Source organism: Leguminivora glycinivorella, chromosome 11 (assembly GCF_023078275.1).
Source record: "Leguminivora glycinivorella isolate SPB_JAAS2020 chromosome 11, LegGlyc_1.1, whole genome shotgun sequence".
Taxonomy (NCBI): Eukaryota; Metazoa; Arthropoda; class Insecta; order Lepidoptera; family Tortricidae; genus Leguminivora; species Leguminivora glycinivorella.
Genome location: NC_062981.1, coordinates 9,226,159 through 9,246,603, shown reverse-complemented (window position 1 = coordinate 9,246,603; position 20,445 = coordinate 9,226,159). Strand labels below are relative to the sequence as shown.

The 20,445-nt window shown below is 36.0% G+C and overlaps 1 protein-coding gene across 1 annotated transcript in view; it reads right to left on the bottom strand.

Annotated features, from left to right (window-relative positions):
• The window catches only part of LOC125231080, a 43,984-nt gene extending 26,692 nt beyond the window's left edge, over positions 1-17,292 (bottom strand). The window contains exon 1 of the mRNA XM_048136425.1: positions 17,119-17,292. Within this exon, the coding sequence (XP_047992382.1) occupies positions 17,119-17,176 (58 nt within the window). The 5' untranslated portion in view covers positions 17,177-17,292. The remainder of the gene's footprint in view (positions 1-17,118) is intronic.
• Positions 17,293-20,445: the final 3,153 nt, after the last annotated feature.

The following is a 20,445-nucleotide window of genomic DNA, read 5'->3' as shown; positions in this document are numbered from 1 at the left end:
TAAGCCGATTCCCACCGGCTTGCCTAAAATTGATTACTAGTAAAGTACCTAATGATAAGGTTGCCTAGCAGAAATTTTTACCAGCCGCCACTGGTATGTATTGTTTTCTAGCCCGTTACTTTACTACTTATTTTATTTTGTTACTGCTAAGTGGTAACTAGGGTAGAATATGTACATATCGTCACTACTTTGAAAAAAACATGTATCGTCTGTCAATGAAAATAAATTTGCAGTAAGTATGTATGGAATGCATATAGACTTATTGCGTTTTAACTTTGAGGAACAGCGTGAGATACCTACGAGATTTTTTCAAAGTAGTGACGATATGTAAAGCCTACGTCATTTGTAAATTTCTGTAGGCGTTTTCTTGTTTGTTGATTTAATATTCACTTTTCATTACCAAAAAATGCTTTCGTAATATGCTTTTTAGCCATGGTATTTGGCCGCACTAAATAAGGTGTGACGCAAAGGTGACATTGCAGTCACGCACAAAAACAAAATAACTTTACTGCGCAGTATTTCACTTGAAGGATCAATGAGTTTATTAACATTTCTACTGAAAAACATATTGTATAGAAAATGCTACCATACTTACCATTGAATAGAGCAGTGTTTTTCAAAGTGTGGGTCGCGACCCCCAGGGGGGTCGCGGCATTTATCCAGGGGGGTCGCGAAGTTCAGCTTTCAGATAAACTTATGACAGGCTGGTTAAATTATTTGTTTTAACTTAAAAAAGTCAAATTCTTGAAAATTAAAAGGTTAACCTTAAAACAACTAATTTTATGATAAATCAATAAATTGTGTTTATTTGTTGAAAACGTCAGCTCGCATAGATATGAAGTAGCAAATGGGATCAAAACTTTAAGGGCTTCTTTTACTAAATGTGGATATTCAGCCATTCTTTTAACCCACAAAGCATCAATTGAAATGGTGCTCCTTTCGCAGAGGCGCGAGGCCAGCTCAACGGACTCAATATAAAAAATATATATCCAAAATCCAACTTTCCATCACCAATCAATATTTCAGTTGAAAAATAACATTTAAGTTGGTTTTTTAAACTTTGCAAGCGCTCCACCATATCTGTTGATATTTCTTGAATGATTTTAGCCATGCAAGTTCCCTTGCATCAAACTGCATACGCATACGCAAACTGCATGCTGTGTAAAAATGTTGTCCACAACTCAATTTTTGCTAGAAATCAGTTAACTTTATCTTTTTCTGTAATTATGTTTTCGTCCCTTTCTTTGCAGTCTCGCGATCATAAGATTTCATGAGTGGTCAAAGATACCGGGAAGATTATACTATTTTCAATACGCAACATAATCAGCAACAATAGTGTACAAACATTAATAATTCTGATTTAAGCTCTATAACGCGTGCCAAACCCTTCCTCCCGAAAGCCATCTAACCTCTGAGTGATAAGTGATGAAGTACACCCATTTCTACGCATACTATTCGCAATAGAATTGTTTGCAAATTTTTACCTTTGATCGAATTTACAACTTTTATTACATCTTTCAGCACTAAGTTATAGGTAATATTAGAAACGAGTTACGGGGGTCGCGAAAAAATTTAAGATATCATAATGGGCCGTAGCACCATAAAGTTTGAAAAACACTGGAATAGAGCGACGACGTCTATAATTTATCAGTCTTAAATCTTTCAGAAAGTTACGGCTTATAATAAATATATCTGTCTTCTCGTTCTACTTAATGGAGTCGATGTCGTTTTAGGTTTTATGGCAATTCTTTTAAATTTTATTATTTGTTAAGATAATCTCTTTCAGCTTCAATAAAATTATAACTTTTCATCGGACGATAAGGGCCTGTCAGTTACTCGGCACTGTATTTTTTTTGTCAGGTCAATAGGCTAGTTTCCTACTAGTCAAATCAGCTTCTTTTTATGAACTGTCAAAACGATTTGCTAATATGGAATTACTATGAAATACTGAGGAGTGACGTCACGATCAACTCATTTACTTTATATCTTTCTCTTCGACTTATTAAATAGAAATTATGTTTAAAAATAACTACTGTCCATATTTTTCTTCTAATTATGTGATGCTTTATTTCGTGCACTGAATAAAATATTTTATTTTAAGTATAGGAAACTAGCCTATTGTGCGGCGAATTGATAGTCAGCGAATCAAAGTCCTTATTTTATCCTAGTTACTTACATATTTCTACTTAACTATTGGATACCTAAACACTTAAAAGGTGTATAAGAAACCACCACTTCCTCATTGTTTAGGAATGTTTCTTAATGCGAACTGTTACTTCATAAGAATGTTCGTAGGACTGTAGTCAAATTAGATCAACGGCACGTGTCTTGTCGCTAAGATGAACTGCGCCAAAATAGCAAAGAATCGGGTCAGGCAACACAATGTTTATCGATACAGATAATCTTTTCCACCATGACTTCCTAGTCGCATCGTGTAGTTTTAGGTTTAGGTTATTAGCGAATCTCCTCAGTCGACATAATGTTATTTTTTTCTATTTTAGTAATTGATAACGGTCAATCAGGTACAGGCTGCCAATAGGCTAGTTTCCTATACTTAAAATAAAATATTTTATGCAGTGCACGAAATAAAGCACCACCGTAAAACAGGGCTACTTTGCTCCAAAATTTACTCCAAACTTTTTAGTCATTGATTTTTGAGAAAATTTAATATGCAGAAGTGCAAATTAAATTTTCTCGTGTGTTAAAAAACTCGCAAGTTCAGGATTCTATTCTCGAACCACTCGCTTCGCTCGTGGTTCAACTATAGAATCCTTTCACTTGCTCGTTTTTCAATTCCACACTCGGCGTTAAAATACAACTTTGCCCCCTTGTATAACAAATAACTATTATATACATATGTGTATTGTAAGAGAGTCGGCCTATCAGTGGAGAGCATCCAAACATTTAAACAACGCTTTGAATCAATATTTTTTTTATATTTTAGGAGCTAAGTACAACCGTTCACTCTCAATCGCTGCTTCTATATGAATGCCCCATTGAAGTGTCTGTTTTCCTTGACGTTCTTATACTGTTCCAATTTTAAATCAGGGACTGCCAGTCAGCGACCATGACTGCTGTAAAAGGTTTCATTCTGAATGCGAAACCTCTTACATATCCCTCCCCTTATGTTAGAAGCAGCCATTGTTCACAATACTACACCCTATCCTATCCTATTCTACCCTAACTACCGGTTGGCCCTACCTAAGCCAGGCCCCCCTACACACAAAAAAAAAAAAAAAAAAAAAAAAAAAAAAAAAAAAAAAAAAAAAAAAATCTCCTAACACCCAATAGTGACAGCCTCATTCAAGGTAGCCAACATCTAACGCTCTTTGCGTGGTTGCCTAGTCCACGGTTGAGACCGCCATAATTTGGATAGTTGGACTATAGCCAAGGTCCTCGCAAATTAGTCAGATATGGACTATGGTTAGGAAAACCAATGGCAAAAACCTAACCCCTGCCCATCGACTAAACCCTTTTATTTTGAACTTTCTGACAGCTAATTGTCTGTGGCCATGACTAGATGACATTGACATGACAGCTGTTAGCAAATTCACCTAACTTCAAGTAAAAAAACAAGGCAAAACGTTTATTTCACATGAAAAAACATAATAAATTTTGAAGATGCCGATTCTTGTTGGCGGTGGCGTTGAAGTGGGGGCTTCTCATGGCCGCCAATCTTCCCGCCGCGCCGGTTGCGAAGTGAAGTGGAGCCCGAACGGCTCATGAAGATTGCTGCAGCTGCAGCGCGCTGCACGTTGGTGATGACGACGAAGTGGGGGTTGCATATGACCGCCAGCCATCTCGCCACACCGTGAACAGCTGGATCAACTGGTCATCTAGTCGGCCTTGTCTTGATACATGTAAAAGAAATGTGTATGAACATTGTTCTTTGTAGTCAGGAAATTATAAGGGTGTTGTGACGTATTACTCTATAACTTTAAACAACTATATCTATTTATTAAATATTTACAGTTTGGGGTGTGTTTTATTCCACAGTTTACATGTTTTTATATAACTTAACCTTATTGGTAGCTATAGGAAAACATTATGGAATAAATTTGAGCAATCAGTTATCAATAATTGTATAATAAATTAATAAATAAATTTCCCAAACCATGTACTGCACTCCACTATTCAAAATGCACTCTGAGCATTGGCTACTATGTACAAAATTAACCTTTTCAACACCATATGCAATTGCAAATTTTCTGTCAATTGTTATTTTACTTTATTATTTTAGCTTATTATTTTTTTATTTCTAATTCAATGTATGCGGTTGAAAAGACTAAAATTAACTTACGATGGATTACTAATGACCTATAACCTAAACCTAACCTATGGACCTAGGATAGAATTTCTTAAGTTTATCTATATGTACAATTTCTTTTCTAGCCTTTCCTTTTGACGATAGACGCTGAATGATATAGTTAACTTCAGTTAGCTTTTGGATTATTCTATAAGGGCCTTTGTACAGTCTACAAAGTTTAAGACTTCGTCCTGTTATACGTCTAGGTTTTAATACCATAACCAGGTCATTTTGGGCAAATTGCGTAAATTTAGTTTTTTTATCGTAGTATATCTTTTGCTTCGCTTGAACTTTAGCGATTCTTGCCGCTGCCAACTTCTGTAAGTCTTTTATATGGTTCGCTTTGTCTTCTAAGGTATGAGTTTCTCCCTCCTTAATATTGAGCTCCATATCCATGCTTAAGCATGGTTCTCTGCCATAAACTATGTTATACGGTGACAGTCCTGTCGATGATTGTACCGAAGCATTGTAAGAAAATATGATTTTTGGCAGATACACTGACCAATCCTTTTGATTGTCTTGGACATATTTTGACAAAGATATATTCAGAGTCTTAAAAAGCCTCTCAATTAACCCATTCGCTTTTGGATTAAATGCAGTCGTATGGCGAAGCTTAGCACCATAATCTTCTACTGTTCTTTGCACTACCTTTGATGTAAACACCGAGCCTTGATCTGTAAGAATAGATTTAACTCCGCCTAGATTGCAGAAAATGTATTCAATAAGGAACTGGGATATAACATCAGCTGTTACTCTAGGAACGGCTTTGCATATTGCATATTTACTGAGGTATTCTATTGCTCCAATTACATAACGATGGCCTTCATTGGATTTGCAGAATGGGCCTAATATATCTAATGCCACCTGTTGGCCAAAATTATTCACCTTCACATTCACGAGTGGAGCTTTTGTATGTTTCATATTTTTCTCTTGGCATTTTATGCATGATTTAATATAGTTGTCTATTTTCTTCTCCGCGTTTTCAATGTAGTAGCGTAGTTTGAATTTCTTCAGTGTTTTGAATAAGCCAAAATGTGCACCGCCCCATGCGTTGTCATGCAACTCCTGCATGCAATCTGAAAATAAATTCTCAGGTAGTACTACAACATCACGTAGAGTGTTGTCGACCCATGTTTTTTTACATAATAATCCATTTTTTACATGATAGGTCTTGTAATGTCTTTCACCGTTCATTTTCTTTAAAATATTTTTACAAAACATATCTTCTTGTTGTTTTTGTTCTATGTCGCTTTTTCGAAAACTATATAGGCACAAGCCGTCTGGTTGCTCTGTGGGCTTTTCCTGCGTGTCATCATAAAGTGGATTCCGACTAAGGAAATCTGCATGAATATTATCTTTGCCCTTGCAATATACAATTTTGAAGTTCCATGGTTGTATAGCTAATGCCCATCTTGCTAAACGTCCATTCATGTCTCTGCGGGTGCGAAGCCATACCAATGCTTTGTGGTCTGTTACCACTTCAAACTCTAAGCCCCATAAATATTGTTTAAAGTATGTTATTGCCCATATTAAGCCGAGGCATTCTTTTTCAGTAATGGCATATCGTTTCTCTGCTTCACTAAGCTTTCTTGATGCAAATGCTACTGGTCTTAGTTGAGATGTTCCTTGCATGAGGCAGCATCCTAATGCTTGATCTGATGCATCAACATATAGTCTGGTAATTATGTCGTCGTCTGATGAAAAATAACTTAATATAGGAGCTTGACATATTCTTTTCTTCATTTCTTCGAACGCAGTTTGTGCCTCGGCTGTCCATACAAACTTTTTGTTTTTCTTTGTTAGTTCCGTAAGTGGTAACGTCACTTGGGCAAATCCTGATATAAATTTCCTATAGTATGAAAACAGTCCCAATGTCGATCTCAGTTCTTTCAAGTTTCTTGGTGGTTTTGCTTCTCGCATTGCTTTGACCCTTTCCTCTACCGGTTCAATTCCTTGTGCAGATACAGTATGTCCGAGGATTGTTAATTTCGTATAGCCGATCTTGCATTTTGTTGGCTTCAGTGTAAGATTTGCCTTTTGAAACTTCCTTAGCACTTGTTCTAAGGCCAATAGGAATTCTTTGAAGGTTTTTGCATACACTATTATGTTGTCTACATAAACCAGTACTGATTTGTATTTTAGCTCTGCTAGTACTGTATCCATAGCTCGCTGAAATACCGCCTGCGACGTCTTCAGGCCGAAAGGAAGAGTTTTGAAGGAATATAACCCTGACTGAGTAATAAAACTTGTTTTTTCTTTTCCTTTTCCAAGTCTTAATTGCCAATAACCAGAATTGAGGTCTAATTCTGCGAAATATCTTGCTCCTTCTAGGCATGCAAGTAGTTCCTCGATCTTTGGTATTGGGTAAGCATCGGCTTTTATTTTCTTATTTAACGCCCTGAAATCGATGCAAAAACGTGGTTTTCCATCCGGTTTTTCTACAATCACGACTGGTGAAGAATACGGACTTTGTGATCGTTCAATAATGTCATTTTTTAACATTTCTTGCACTTGTTCTTCAATTAATTCTCTTTGTTTCGCTGAAGTCCTGTAAGGTGGTCTGTGGACCGGGATTTCATCTGTAGTCTCAATGTCGATTAAATAACCATTGTAGGCTCCTAGATTTGATGCACAGTAAGCAAATCTATCTTCATAATTGTGTAGCAAGCTCTTGAGTTGTTGGATTTGGGTATGTGTTAAATTTTCATTTACCTTTATGGAGTTGATGTCTTCCGTAATACTAAATAATTCTCTGTGTTGGTTTAATTGAAGATCGCCATCCTTGATTATGGGTATGTCCCCTGATTTCTGGATGATGACAGCGTTTACTGAAGTATCCTTTGTTGGCGATTCGTTATTTGTTTGAGAAAGCCATATTTCGATTTCTTGACGGCGTAATAGTGGTGAAGCAAACTTATTTAGTAATATTGCTTGTCCCGTTTCGTAATTAATATCTGCCTTGTAATCTTCTGCGAAGTCAGTACCCAAAATGAACTGGTCACGTGGTAAGTTCAATACCTGAAATGTATATGTAAAAACTGCGCTTCCAAAAACGATATTTAGCCTTATAGTTCCTAATGGTTGAAGGAGCGCGTTATTTACTAATGTTAATAACGTATTACTTTCGTTATTATATTTTAAGTTTAATTTATTAATTATTGATAAACTTATGCATGAAGCCTCGGCTCCGGTATCCATTAGCGCTAAATAATTCCTACTATAAAATGATATTAACGTATAACCAGTTAGTCTGGATTTGCCTGTATGTATGTCGGAGCGTAGGGCATTCAACGGCGCGGTGCTCCGTTGCCACGTCGCTGGTCGTCGTTTGGGTTTTCGTTTCTTGACTGCCGCGGTGTGAATCCACCTCTCGGAGATTGCCCCTGTGGCTGGTATCGGCCCCTGCCGCCGTAGTATTGGCTGCGATATTGTGGTTGACGTAAGGTTGAGTCTCTGAAATTATAACGAGTTTGGGTACCACGCATTGGCGTTATGTGTGGGTCGGGAATCTGACTTTCATTTGCGTTGCTTGCTGACGTTGTTGTTGGTGGAATTGGCGATGGTATTGGTGTATGATATGATGGAGCTGACGTTGACGCAATTGGCGTTGACGCCCCTGTTATTGTATAGGAGCTACATAGTGTTTCCTTATCAGGTATTGTGGTTGGCAATGAAATTGAAACACTTTCAGTGAGTGGTATATTTAACTGAGGGGATTTGTCGGCTTCAAAAATGTCTACGTATTGCCAAACTGCTTTCCGCAAATCCTCTTTTGTTTGTGCCTGTATTGTCGCAAAATACATTTTGTATTTCTCACTGGTATTTCTCTGGAAGTGTTTTATAAATGTCTCATTGTTTATGCCCGTCGCTTTGGTGGCTAAAGCATCCAGAGCATAGTAATAGTCTAACGGCGACTCATGAGGTGCTTGTGTTCTATAATAAAATGCCTGTGCATAATTGACGCGTGATGGAAATTCCTTTTTGAGCTTGTCATATATGTCATCAAGGGATGCAAAGTTGTTGAAATTTGCTTTGTAAAATTGCAAAGCTGGTCCGCTTAAATATGCCGCAATTGCATACTTATTTTGTTCCTCCTTATATTTTTTTACTTGAGAAACAATTTTGTACTGGATGATGAAATCTTCAACGTCCGTTGTTCCGTTGAATTTTTCCAATTCCATGTTAATGTCTATTTTGCACAGCTATGTTCTAACTACTGAATGGGTGACACTGAATATTAGATAATAAGAAATATATCACCCGGAATAGCTCTTCGTATCGGCGACGATGGTCACTTTGTTTTCCTTCTTCTTAAAGCGCGTTTGGCTTATCGCTTGGCATGCGCTTCCTCGCGCTGTGAGGTCGGGGTTCGTTGTCTGAAAACTCTGAAACCGAAACTAGGGGAAACTTTCAGACGTTAGTGCCTCCACCATGTAAGAGAGTCGGCCTATCAGTGGAGAGCATCCAAACATTTAAACAACGCTTTGAATCAATATTTTTTTTATATTTTAGGAGCTAAGTACAACCGTTCACTCTCAATCGCTGCTTCTATATGAATGCCCCATTGAAGTGTCTGTTTTCCTTGACGTTCTTATACTGTTCCAATTTTAAATCAGGGACTGCCAGTCAGCGACCATGACTGCTGTAAAAGGTTTCATTCTGAATGCGAAACCTCTTACAGTATACAAAAGACCTCCCCGAATTTCAACTGCCATTATTTAAAATTGTGATATGATATGAATATCAGCCCTATGTCAATATAATTAGAAGAAACATATGGACAGTAGTTATGTTTAAACATAATTTATATTTAATAAGTAAGAAAGATATAAAGTAAATGAATTGACCGTGACGTCACTCCTCATTATTTCATAGTAATTCCATATTAGCAAGTCTTTTTGACAGTTCTTGACAGCCTTTAAGATACATTTGAAGGGATGTTTACAACAAAAACAACATAACTGACTACACTGGTTGACACCTGTCACGATCAAAAATGTTGTTCTAAAAGTGTCAACCGCTCTAAGCAGTTATGTTGTTTTTGTAAATATCCCTTCATTTGGTCATGAATATGTTTATCGCATCGCATCTGTTGGTATCGATACAAATCATATTCCCACTATGATTTCCTAGTCGAATCGGTCTTGTAGGTTTAGGTATTTTAGAGCCGTGGATCAAATTGGGACAGGCGACAGAATGTTTATCGACATATAAATAAATTTTCTGCCATGATTTCCTAGTCGGTCCTGTAGGTTTAGGTATTTTATAGCCCCGTGGGTGGTTTTATGATATACAGCCGTGATTTATTACACTTTTTAGGGTTCCGTAGTCAACTAGGAACCCTTATAGTTTCGCCATGTCTGTCTGTCCGTCCGTCCGTCCGTCCGTCCGTCCGTCCGTCCGTCCGCGGATAATCTCAGTAACCGTTAGCACTAGAAAGCTGAAATTTGGTACCAATATGTATATTATTCACGCCAACAAAGTGCAAAAATAAAAAATGGAAAAAAATGTTTTATTAGGGTACCCCCCCTACATGTAAAGTGGGGGCTGATATTTTTTTTCATTCCAACCCCAACGTGTGATATATTGTTGGATAGGTATTTAAAAATGAATAAGGGTTTACTAAGATCGTTTTTTGATAATATTAATATTTTCGGAAATAATCGCTCCTAAAGGAAAAAAAGTGCGTCCCCCCTCTAACTTTTGAACCATATGTTTAAAAAATATGAAAAGAATCACAAAAGTAGAACTTTATAAGGACTTTCTAGGAAAATTGTTTTGAACTTGATAGGTTCAGTAGTTTTTGAGAAAAATACGGAAAACTACGGAACCCTACACTGAGCGTGGCCCGACACGCTCTTGGCCGGTTTTTACTACCGGATTACGTATACGATAATGTTGTAACGTAAACAAGACTGAAGATTGTAAGGACAAGCTTCTGATTAAGGTTATGGATGGAATGTTCTATAAATAGGTTAATGCAATGATGCTAATAAGTGCACAATGTGCGTCGTAAAACGTAATATGATCTTCGTTTTATTGATATGGACAAGGACCAATAAGGAATAGAGGCCTGGGAATATACTGACAATTTAGAATCTCCTATTTTCTATTTTATTCAATTCAAACTCCTAGATAATGTTTAGATATAAGGGATCTCTTCCAGTCAATATTTGAGCGATTTTTGATAGTTGCCCCCTGTTGGGGCATTTATTTATGTGAATGATTAATATGAACATTATGATGACATGTTTGACATGATGCCAACGGCAACTTTTCATCATCACACCGCTCGCAATCAACAGGGCGCTCATCCACACACCTTGCAACCTAAATGGTCGCGCACCGTGCGGTTTCAGAGGAATTTCCTCCCACGAACGCTCCGGCTGTGGAATGAGCTCCCTGTCGAGGTATTCCCTTTGAACTACAGTATGGGGGTTCTTCAAAAAAGGAGTGTACAAGTTTCTAATGGGTCGGCAACGCGCATGTGACACCCCTTGAGTTGCAGGCGTCCATAGGTTACGGTGACCGCTTTCCATCAGGCGTGCCGTATACATGTTTGCCACCGACGTGGTATAAAAAAAAATCTTAAACCTCAAAGCGCGCCGAAACTAGCTTATCTACTTATATTCAATTTTATTAATTGAATTACGGGAACAGGGATTTATTAGTCAGAATCTGGGTGCACCCACGAATTAATGCATTCTGAGAGTACAATAAAACGGTCCGTCATTGTCACTGTTTAATAGTGATGGCGGACACCACAGACTACATAGACACCGCATTGTGAAACGTTTAGGGGGACGAGAACTCGCATACGATTTTTATTACATTGCGGTATGTACGAGGAGCGCGTGGTCACCAGACATAATATATGTACAATTTTAAGACGATACGGTAGGGGTCAATTCTCCATACAAACGCTCTCGACTGTTTCCTCCCTGGTTTTTGAAGATAGAGCAATGATTTTTTCAACACAGATTGTTATTATTTTTATCTGTGTCGGACTGTTTTGATTTTTTTGATATTCTGTTTTTTAAAAACTCTAGAGCCAATCAAAAATTTCCAAAAACGGCCTTTTCCATTATTGCGCAAAAAAAGGTGTGATACTCAAGATTGGTAACAATTAACCAAAAAAGCTAAACAGTCCGACATAAATTATTTCATTGTTATTCAGATTCTAAAATTTGGTTCCGATTGATTAAGTTTTGAAGGAGGAAAGAGTCGAGAGCGGAACCTCGATTTTAAAATTTTTTTTTGAAATATCTTTTGAAAAAAAAATTGTCTATTAAGAACAACTCAGTGTTCTTAATGGACAATTTATTTTTCGATAAATCTAGTTAATAACATTTGTATATTTAACTAAAATTCCCAAGTTTCCTTTCCATTTTAGCATTTTCGCTACCTTATCCTCTTAACACGATTTGAGCAGCGAAATTGAGCAGCATCTTACACCATTACATAGTACATTAACAGCCCAGGCGAGCAAACACGCTCGCATGATAAAGCCTATCAGGTCAGGCCGTTCTTTTCGCACTATTTGTAAGCGCGATAGGGACGCGCCGACGCGACGCGATAAGGTTTATCACGTTAGAGTGCTACGTCCGCAGGTTCAACCTTACAACTCATTTTTAGGGTTTCGTACCAAACAGGTACAAAAGAATCCCTTACGGTGCGACTCTGTCCGTCTGTCTGTCACATTACTTTCTCTGATGTGTGTAAATCTCAAGAATGCTATCGATTTGAATTTGGAATAGATTTTATAAGTACATGTTACAAACTTAAGGGAGTGCCGGCTGTTAACGTTGCTACAATACATTGTAGACGGGATCGAGCGATTGCGTTTTCGTATGCGTATTTGTGACTTTGAGTTGGCTTAAATGCTCCGTCTAGTGGCTGAGGTGGTCTGTGGCGGACACGGTAGAAAGCCCTTTTGCCGTGGTCACAATAGGAAAGGGCTAAAGTGTGCCGAATAGCGACACGATAGCGCGGTGAAAGTTGCCCAACTATATTTACCTATACATTTGTAGCGTGCATTAAAGATGCGTCACTTTGTTAATAAATGTGTAGTTATTATAGATTTCTTGTTTATGGGCGCGGTTTTATGTAGGTCGAGGTCATAAGTCGTACCTAATTTACATGTTTTGAGGGTTTGTTTTACATCCAAATACTATAAATCTATACTGTCTGTAGTCAAATTCAATACCTACTAGGTACGTGATCTTGAAAACGTCGGGTCAAATATTTATAAACGAAGTTTTACGCGATTAAGTCCCGTTTCATTTTTAAAACAATATTATAAGTGGAAATCGAGTTAGATTACCTAAATATATGTATTTACCTATGAGTACTTTGCCGTCAACTTTACTCTCTTCAAAATTCATCAGTAAAGTGGTCAATAAATACTTTAAAATGACAATCACATTCCCCTTGTCTCACATCAGCCCATCACCTCAGTTTAAAACCGATATGGTTCTATTAATATTCTACCGGTCGCGCTACGCCGACTGTCATTCTCATTCGTGTGGAATCACGGGCGGTTATATAATTAGCCAACTGGTTATGGTGAAATCTTCGACGCGGTTCTATAGCAACTTAGCAACCAAAACTATCAAGGCACATCGAACTGGCATCAGAATCATATTTTGATCATTTCGTTATCGTGTGTCTCACCTGGGCCAATCCATGTATGAGGCAGTGCAAGCAAAAAGCATGATCAGTTAATGTCGTTCTGATATAATATCAGTTGGAATTGTCTTTGTACGAATATGCGTTAGAAATCGAGCAAGCGCCACTTGATTCCATATACTTAAAGTTTGCTTTAATATTTATTAGGGAAATTACTTTTATGAATGCCTTAATTAGGAACATTCATGTGACTAATATTGTCTTCGGTTACCGCGATAGTTACTCATGAAATAAAACTATGGAACGCGATATAATCCGTTTCCATACCCTAATTAAACATTTTTTTCCATTTTTTATTTTACTACTTTGTCGGCGTGATTGATATACATATTGGTGCCAAATTTCAGCTTTCTAGTGCTAAGGGTCACTGAGATTATCCGCGGACGGACGGACGGACGGACAGACATGGCGAAACTATAAGGGTTCCTAGTTGACTACGGAACTCTAATCATCGACGATAATGTATTTTGCATTCATTTTGTTGACTAGTCATAAACTATACTACTATTGTAGCATGACGAGTAACTAATTTTCTACTTCACATGGTGTTGAATGAATCATCACTACCATCAGTAATTTTCTTGTTACTTTAATTGGAGATTTGTTCAGTGTCTGTAACAAAAACACTATTACGTTTTTGTCTCATGAGATGTAGGTATGTAATTGTAAATAAAGAGGCATTAAATTAAAATACTCCACGGTCAAAATGATTACGATAAAAACACAACGCAAAAAGTTAAAACTGAGGTAAGCAATTATAATGAATACTTTTTTATAATGGCTTCTACAAACGTCACCGATAATCGCATGCAATTTGTGGTAAATTGTTCGAATCAGATTCAGAGCTCACTGCAATCTGATTCGTATGTTTTCATTCCGATGCATGATTTTTTCTTTTAACGAGAAATTGACATATGTGATAGACAATGGTTTTCTAACTCTAGGAAAAATAATAATAAAAAAATTAACATCGATTTTAATACTATAAATCAGTGTAAGAAGTTAAATAGGCTAAATCTTATTTATATAAATATATCATTATTGGTAAAATGTATATAAAAAGTTTTAGTACTTAACTATTAGAAAGGTATACTATTTGTGAAACCCTTATGATAAAATGTTCTAACATAAAATAATGACTAACTATGAAAAAATCTGCCTAAATCATCTACTCGCTATGATCAAGTTTTTTTTTTGCACTTTTCCGCCATTTTATCTTAATCCTTAATTCTTAAATGCATGAATTTTTATTTTAGGTTGGAAATATTTTTTTTATTTAGTTTATTTAGATGTAGGATCTAGGAAAATAATTTTAAAATCCCGCTTATATTTTATTTAAAAATATATACATTGTAGCAAAATGGCAACAATATGCATTTAAGGGTTAAACTTCGGAACAACGCGTTGCAACGTTCGAATCGGATCCAATGTGTGCTACGTAAATAAATAAATAAATGTATGAAAAAAACTGTAGAGATATTTGTATCTTGCAGAAAGCAGCATTAGATACATTGCTTATATTAGTTCAAAGTAGCATATAAATAGTCCTTTTTATGCTTTGCATAATATTTTTATATTTGCAAATCTGCAGGCCCTTCGGACTCATTCGATTAAAAACTTAAGGGAACCCACTGGAAACGGGCCTTTAAGTGATTATCTGGAGTGTTACTTTAATGCTTTTATTATAAACTGTTCGCACATTTGCGAGGCCATTTTAACGAGGGGTCGCATCGAGCATGGCCGGATATTTTTATTTGATAGCTCGCTCCTTACAGTCCTTACTCGTAATGATGATGGAGACTGGTCCGCCCATTCCTTTTGCTCATTTGTCTTTTGACCCTTCCTACTCAGATGTCAACTATTGTGGGTGAAAAAGTACCTTGTATGTTTAAGGATATTAAATGAATAGGTGTATTGACTACATAAGTATATTAAGATAATATCTAGGTAGGTATACCTAGTTATTCATCAAGGCTATAATAATATGATATTATAAAACATAAGAATATGGTTTACATTTTCTTGCGACTTATCCTTGCATTCTCAGAATAAGAATTACGAATTACACATCACTATATGTCCACAAGAATTGACGATTTATTTTTCGAAGATTTTGCTTTCAATAGTTATAAACTAGGTACTATGACAGTCAAAGCGCAATATAGGCATATCTGTATTTTTAATGTACCTTACAAAAGTGTGTTAAAATATATTTGGCGCATTGGCGGTCATAGTATATATCTTTGATGTCGACTGTAGGTACAATGTACATGTGCAAAGTATATATAGTACATATCGTCACTACTTTAAAAAAACTTATATCTTCGTCTGTCAATGAAAAGAAAATTGTAGTAAGTATGTATGGAATGCATATAGACTTACTGCGTTTTAACTTTGAGGACCAGCGTGAGATACGAGATTTTTTCAAAGTAGTGACGATGTGACATATCAGTATGCATTATTAAACACATTAAGCGTAAAGATATACTACTGTATAAGTTGATTGACTGCCCAAGAGAGCTAAACCAGACGTGATCATTGTTACTTACTACATAACTAGTGATTCTGACTACTTATACTACACAATAGTCGTAGCCAAGGTTTACCTTATTCACAATACCACGGATAATAGCCGTAGACAATTTCAACGTAAATTGTTCAATTAATTGGCTTGTACAATCCTTAGTTCAATTAAGTCATTTAAACCAAACTGATTCGACGTGTAGTATTTCAGAAATGTAGGGAATATGTTGGATATCTACTCCGAACGGTTACTTATATGTACTATACATAAGTATCAATTAAAGCAGTAGGTACATATCTATCTGTAACATCTGCTTAGGTTCTATCGAAAAAACGGAAAAATTAAAATCTTTGCAAAATTACTTTAAGTCAAATGTGTCCTTCCTTAATTATTGCAATTATTGGAACTGAATTGATGGATACAGATATCAAGGAGTTGATTAATAGCTTTTTTTAATAAATTAAATGTTTATAAAGTTGAATAATCCACTACTTCCATTAGTCGCTACTGGTATGGTTTGCCATCAAATACCTAATCCAATGATACAAGAGTTTTCATGTTAGTTTTACGAGAAATAGGTATTATGTTGAACCTATGTTATGTAAGCATCTGTCAATGTACAGTTAAAGGCAGGTAAGCAAAAGGAACTTATAAGTTCCTTTTGTTTTGACTATTTAAATTTCCCTCACCTACCTGTATGATAGAACTCTATATATCTGTGTGTGTGTAAAGTTTTCAGGTAAACAAACACAAATTGTTCAAAAATAAAAAAATACAGCTATCAAAATTTGACTTCACGTAAATTTTCGTCTCCATACAAGTAATAGAATTGATTGAAAATTGTTTATTGATAGAGTCAGGCCATATATGTAAATAGATAGAGAATATAAATTTCAGGTAAACTTAATAACTTTGTAGAAGTTGCTCTCTGTTTAGTTGTAGTAGGTGCACTGGTTACCTACAAGAACAAAATTTAAGGGCTATATACATTTGCAGACTTTGAAATTTACTAGTTATTCAACAACAAGTAAAATACTAGTGCGCAGATAAGTTGTAAAGTCATTAAAGACCTTTTCCTTTTCATAAGAATTTAAATTAAATTGTTAGCAATTAAACTGCCTACTTTAGCCACGCTCGTGTAGTAAAATACAACCTTAACAACCTACGCAGCACACGAGCACACGTGAGCAAAATGCCATCGGATTCACTTTCATTACGCGTTAGCGAACTTAGCCAAGTGTTGCAACCTCAAACAGGTTTAACGTGTTTCCGTCCTGCCCCTTAGGCTTTAAATATACCTATGTATAAGGACTTAGTGCATTGTTAGAGATAACGAACATATTTTTTAAGTTTAAACACTTCGTTTGACGAGGAAACCAAGGTGTGAGTAATGCGTAATATGTAGTAGAACTAGAACGCGGGAAAACTTTTCTAAACTTGGACGAATGAAAGCCGTTTTAATTCATTTAAAAACAACGGGACATAATGGAGTTTGTAATTGTATGCACGTTAAAAAAAAGAGTAAACAGTGACGTCAACGTAAACAAAGTTTACGCAATCGTAACTTTTGAATTACTCATAGTAAAAATAGTAAACATACCTTCTTTAATGAATAAAGCTACCAGCAGCACGGGGACCAAAAGCGCCAGGTTCGCCATTTCCACGATTTTTTATAAACAAAACACAATCACGATTTCGAAATTCGAAACACTGAACGAGCGACGGGCTTATTCGGTCGCGAGCGAGTGAATGAGAGTGAACGGCAGAGCAGCGTTTGGCGCGAATACAGTACATGCGTATTGGGTCTGCGACCGCGCCGCAGGGCCGTGAGATTAAATAATTTTGTACAGACCCGTCACCCGACTGTTGCATAACTTGAACATGAAGCGAAGACGTTTTATTTTTAAATGCAAAACAAAAGAGCATGGCCCTCTTTATTAATACAATTTTGCAGTTAGCTCCACATAGCTATACCTAGCTGAAGTGAGCATCTGTAAATTCAATGGATTTTACAGATTACAGATAATATTTTCAAAACTTATAAGTTTTATGGTGCATGTTAGTACGCTTCCGTAAAATCTGATGCCGAATCGTAGCCACCGCGAGTACCGCGACACTACTATATTTTTCTTAGGTATTTATTAAATACATAGTGAACGATTATTTTTAAATGGGCGATTTAGGTACAGTCAGCCAAAAAAGTGGTTTACCACTTTTCGACCTTATGTGTTTAAAATAGAGTCGAAAACTGGTAAACTACTTTCTTGGCTGATCGTACCTATTAGTTTGGACCTTTATTTTTCATTTCAAGAAGTTATCAGTTATCATTGCAATACAAATGATATTAGAATAGAATGGAATAATGTTTTATTCGTAGGCACACAGACAATAAAAAAATTTCGAGACGTACAGATAGATTATGAAGAGCCACAAAATAGCCTCACCTCAGCATATTGCTGGCGATTTCCAGCGCTGCGGGCCGATTTTTGAGTCTCACGCGTTCGAATTCAGAAAATTGTCACTCAAAATAATAAGCAAGTCACCGTTTTCAACCGGTATTTTAGTGACAAAGTCCCGTATGCGAAATTCAAAAATCTCCCCCCAGGTCTTACGGTGAGACCATTAAGTGAGAAAAATAACGGAAGGCAACATACAGTAGTAACGAAACAAAAAACACGAAGATCAAAAAAGGATAGATATACACAAAATAAAAATACAAGAACCTTATTGACATTATTACAGTTATAATTTTTTTATTTTATTGAAAGTTTATTTTCTCTCCGGGGTTCGAATGTAACGGGTATGAAAATATAGTGTTTTAGTTGTGGCAAGTTACTGTAAAGTGTCTACTCTATGAACTCTATCGCGGCTTCTCGGTTACGAAAGACCGCGAATGGTTCCAGCAGAATGTTTTATCTAACAATAAACTTTTACTATATTTTATAAGACAAGTTTTATTGGTGTGTACGTTTCATGGTGATTGCACTAGGTAGGTACATAATCTGTAGTTTGTCATATAGATTTCGAGTTTGTCAATTTTATTTATCTGTAGAAAATAACAACAACACAATACAACATAATGTTTAATGAATTTGTTTTGAATGAATGAATTTGAAAATGTATTTAATTACACAAAGTATAAAGTATATGAAAAATAAAAGTATATCTTAAAAATACTCTAGCTAGATGTCATTTACAATCTAGTAATCAGTGGTAGGTGCACTATTTTTAGAATATATGGCATGTTTATTGGCTACTTTTTATAAATGAGAAGTTTCAATAAGTACCTATGGCACCTACCCTAATTAGTGTGAGGTATAGTTTATAAAGGTTGATTAATTTGATGATAGGTTTTGTGACTACATTTTAAAGCATGAAAATAAATCATTATAGAAAACAATTTGTATCTCGTTTTTTTTTACATATTATTTACTAGCTTTTGCTCACATTAGAAAGAGACAAAAAGTAGCCTATGTCACTCTCCATCCCTTCAACTATCTCCAATCACGTCAATTCATCGCTCCGTTTTGCTGTGAAGAACGGACAATAGTTATTTGTTATACAAGGGGGCAAAGTTGTATTTTACATTACAATACATAAATAAATACATTTGCACCCGAGTGTAACACAAAACTTTTCCCCTCACTATAGCGAGGAAACTACAACGCAAAAAATGCGTTTTCCCCTCACTAGCTCGGAAACACGTGTTTTGTCCTTTAATACCAGCGGGTAAAAACGCATTTTATCCACTAGTGGGTAAAGTAATTTGACCTTGAATTAAGTCAAATTAACTGCTTTAAAATTGAAAAAAGTAGGTGAATCTAGTAATAAAGATGATTTACCACCTGTGGAACTACTGGAAGCAGTGATAAACGCATTTTTTGCGTTGTAGTTTCCTCGCTATAGTGAGGGGAAAAGTTTTGTGTTACACTCGGGTGCAAATGTATTTTACTTCTCGTGTGTTAAAAAACTCGCAAGTTCAGGATTCTATTCTCGAACCACTCGCTTCGCTCGTGGTTCAACTATAGAATCCTTTCACTTGCTCGTTTTTCAATTCCACACTCGGCGTTAAAATACAACTTTGCCCCCTTGTATAACAAATAACTATTATCACTGCTTCCAGTAGTTCCACAGGTGGTAAATCATCTTAATTACTGGATTCACCTACTTTGACTTTATTCAAGGTCAAATTACTTTACCCACTAGTGGATAAAATGCGTTTTTACCCGCTGGTATTAAAGGACAAAACACGTGTTTCCGAGCTAGTGAGGGGAAAAGAAACAGACACACCCACTTTCCCATTTATAATATTAGTATGGATAAAATAAGCCTAGTTTTTATTGAAGTTTAAAGCTTATTGAATGTTAATAGAATTAAAACTGACAGGGATTAATTTTTTTTTTAATAGCAAGCAAAGTAATTGGAGAACTTTTTTATGAAAACTCCAAATAGGGCAGGAGCTTTATTCGACTCGACATCGCCATCACTGACGCTTCATGTTGATTCTCCGTTGATGTTAATAAAATCACCTAATAAAATTGACATTGCAATCCACATGTCAGTGTGTCATCCAAACCAAACTGTTAAACTGTTAAAACTGTAGTAAGTAGTTTTAAACCAAATCAGATTTTCTTTACATATTATTTTTTTCAATTATTAATACTACTGATGTGCCGACGGAAAGTTTCCAAAGTTCTGAAATTTTCACATAGGAAAACTTCGGAAACTTTCCATACTTTGTATGGACAATTGTATGGACCGAAACTTTCCATTTCATAAATTTATATTCCCATTATTTTTCGTGAAAGTTTCGTGAATTTTTCAAGAAATTTTAGATTTTTTTGGTAAGTTTCCGCAACTTGCACATCACTAATTAATTCGGTTGTAGGTTGATCGAATCAAAACCTTATAGAATCAACATACGAAA